Raw genomic sequence first — 3,183 nt, forward strand, 5'->3', positions numbered from 1 at the left:
AATCCAAAGATATGGGTCTTTATCCAGCTCAAGATCTTTTATATCGTTCTTCCGCCAAAAAGATAGTCTATGTTCGTATAATGGCTTGCACTGGGAAACATTGCTAATAGAGTTGGGATTGCTGAATGTACCAATGTCTATAAAACTGGAAGAACTTCAAATATGGCATGGTTTATAGTTTCTTCATGTCCTCCACGTCTATACTGTGACATTTAATTTGGCTAACCCGTTGCAAACCGAATAAAATGATGCATAGCTAACAATAATTTTGGTTATTCTATATTTAAATAATTCTATTTAAGAAAAACTGAAACGTATAATATTTGAGTTTATTTAAAATCTTTTAGATTTGAAGATTACTTTTGGTAACGAAATTAAACTGATTCCAGGTTGAAATCAGAATGATAAGAAAAAGAAAATAATACCGCACACACATTGGACAGTCTGGATACTCGTAAATATATTGTCAATTTCGAAACAAGTATAGAAGGAAGTCGGTGACTCCATGTATATAAAGCCATAAAGCCTTGTAATAAGTAAACTAATCTTGTATTACATTGTATTATATCTAAATCAAACATATCTAAATCAAACCCCAATATTATTGTATAATATAAGGCTATAATACATGTTTAAGCGGAACATCTGCAAATCATATAACTACGACCCCAGTGATTAATATGTATAGTATATATACATATAATGTTCTTTTTTCTACTGCTTGCTCCACTGCAAAATCACCGATAGATGTTTCAAATGGTTTATCGCTAATTAAATCGGTCTCTTTTCACATACCAGTTGATTGTGCTCATAATCAGCGATACAAAGAACCTCTATACGAGGGACTCCAGTAGTCAGTTGCACTGTTATCGTGGTAGGCGACTGGGGTGCAAGAAATAGGAACCAAACAAAGGCCTCTACTCTTTAGGTCTAGATGTTTCGGTCCTCTTTTGTTGTACTCTTCTCTGTCCCATCCTCCCCATGGATCCTAAAACCATACATATACCATTATAACTGAATACCAGATATAATTAGCAAAATATCTATTGAGAAACATATTTAAAAGATCCACACATATTTTTCCTGAAAACGTTACGTACCTTAATTGACGAGTTCTTCATATAAGGAGTGCTTAGCAGCTGCATGATCGTAAAAAGGCCAACCAAATTATCAATTAAGATAATCAATTGGGATTTAAGGGCTTGCATGTGCATGCAGCAATCAATATTTTCCTACGTGTAAACATTTTACCTTTACTTGCTCTTGATAAAAATTTATGTATGTGATGGCCTCCTGAAGCACAGAAGCAGTATCCGTCTGAAAGATTTTCAAACAAGTATTAAATTTTTCTTCATGTACCAAAAATAGGAACGTTAAACTAAAGAGAAATATATATATGAAAATGAAGTCTAAAAAGAAAAATTGAATAGTCCCTTTTTGTAGTACCTTTCCAAAGGGAGACACAATTTGCTGTAGAGTCGTGATCTTGTCTCGAAGCTTGGCTTTGGGTAAATCCTGCCATTTATTTTTCAAAATAACCTCTTTTGTATATTTATATAAAATAATATTAATTTCATTCAAAACCACATTTTCCATAAAAAGATCATTATTATACTTTTGGCAAATATAGTACATAAAATAGTTACTGGCTGTTATCATATGTCTCAATAGAAGATTCTCAATCAAACAATAATTTAGAAAATTCTTATAAACAATTAATCTTCAAAGTCAGTATTTGTCAACGTATAGTTTTACTCTCGACATAGATTCACTTGTTAAATAGTTAATTTTTAAATTAAGGTTTATTATGAACTTTCAAGCAAATTAACAATAGTAAATTGACGTATATCCTTCTATATATTAGTAAATAATTCCCCCAGCTATTAATAGGAGATTTGATTCATTCATTAACGTTCCTCTTCATATTCATGTGTGGAAAATTGTAGGAACTATATCTATGGAGTTGCCTAACATCAAGTAGCATGTTGAAATCGAGTTTATCAAAAGCTTCTAACTAATAACCACTGATGATAAATAAATTAATCTCTGCTCTTTATATATTAGTTAATTATTTCTCCAACTACGGATGTGAGACATATACACACTATCGTTCTGCTTTATAAAGGTATACGTTCATACTTACTTGGGTGCACGCACAAACATAACTATATTCGGTTAAAGATTACCTTATCCGGCGAATGTGTGGAATCGCGGCCGCACTTGGCCTTCTTAGAGGCCTCATCGGAGACTTCATCACATCTTTTCTTCTTCCCGGCGTTTGTTGGTCCCAACCTCACAGTTGCCTGCGAAAATAGCTTTTCCAAATTCGTGGTTAGCGTTAGGTGCATAGAATCTAATTGGCAATTTGGCATAGTACATGTGTAGAATAACGAAATGTTAGATTAATATGTGGTACTGAATGTGGTATGCAAGGAATGAACTCTTATGGTGAATTTGACTCTTAAAGTAATGAAAAGCAAGCAGATAGCAGAAAAAAGATATATAAGGAAAATAATATCCAAATACCACCAAATTTATGTTAAGAAATTATTTCTAAAGTTCAGTACTTTGTCTCCAAAATATAAGTTGTTGTTGATAATAACGTGAAATTAAAAGCTACTTAGTAAATAAAAATATACTTATTTAAATTAGTTAGAAATACATTTTTAATAATGAACAATACTTAGGTTCACCCCTGTGGTGAATAGTTAAATTCACCACACTCTTCATAACCAATTAAAGTGCCGTGTAGAAGTAGTTAAAAAAGACAATAAAAATAAAAAAATAGCTAAAAAAAAAACAACACTATCATTAATTAACGCCGTCTAAGAACCTAAACTCTAAAACCATAAATCCCAATCCGAAACACTAAACCCTAAATCCAAATCCTAAAACCCAAACTCTAAATCTTAAACCTTAAACCCAAACTCTCAACAATAAACCTTAAATCCTAAAATCTAAACCCTAAACCCAAAACTCTAAACCATAAACCCTAAAATCTAAACCCTAAATCCTAAATCCTAAACCCTAAACTCTAAACCCAAAACTTCAAATCCTAAACCCTAAACTCTAAATCCTAAACCCTAAACCCAAACCTCTAAACCGTAAACCCATCTGCTAGTTTATAAGATTAAGGTTTACGGTTTACAGGTTTGGGTTTAAGATTTAAAGTTTTGGGTTTAG

The 3,183-nt window shown here is 32.1% G+C and overlaps 1 protein-coding gene across 2 annotated transcripts in view; it reads right to left on the reverse strand.

Annotated features, from left to right (window-relative positions):
* Positions 1–508: 508 nt before the first annotated feature.
* LOC106293049 (transcription factor bHLH111) overlaps positions 509–3,183 on the reverse strand; it is a 6,338-nt gene continuing 3,663 nt past the window's right edge. The window contains exons 3-7 of one of the 2 annotated variants that reach the window (XM_013728721.1): positions 2,187–2,303; positions 1,447–1,515; positions 1,252–1,317; positions 1,101–1,139; positions 509–988 (exon numbers count right to left, since the gene is read on the reverse strand). In XM_013728721.1, the coding sequence (XP_013584175.1) occupies positions 815–988; positions 1,101–1,139; positions 1,252–1,317; positions 1,447–1,515; positions 2,187–2,303 (465 nt within the window). In that variant the 3' untranslated portion in view covers positions 509–814. Of the gene's footprint in view, positions 989–1,100; positions 1,140–1,251; positions 1,318–1,446; positions 1,516–2,186; positions 2,316–3,183 lie in introns of both variants that reach the window. The other variant, XM_013728720.1, reaches the window with a different exon arrangement.

This window comes from Brassica oleracea, chromosome C5 (genome assembly GCF_000695525.1).
Source record: "Brassica oleracea var. oleracea cultivar TO1000 chromosome C5, BOL, whole genome shotgun sequence".
NCBI classification, from domain to species: domain Eukaryota; kingdom Viridiplantae; phylum Streptophyta; class Magnoliopsida; order Brassicales; family Brassicaceae; genus Brassica; species Brassica oleracea.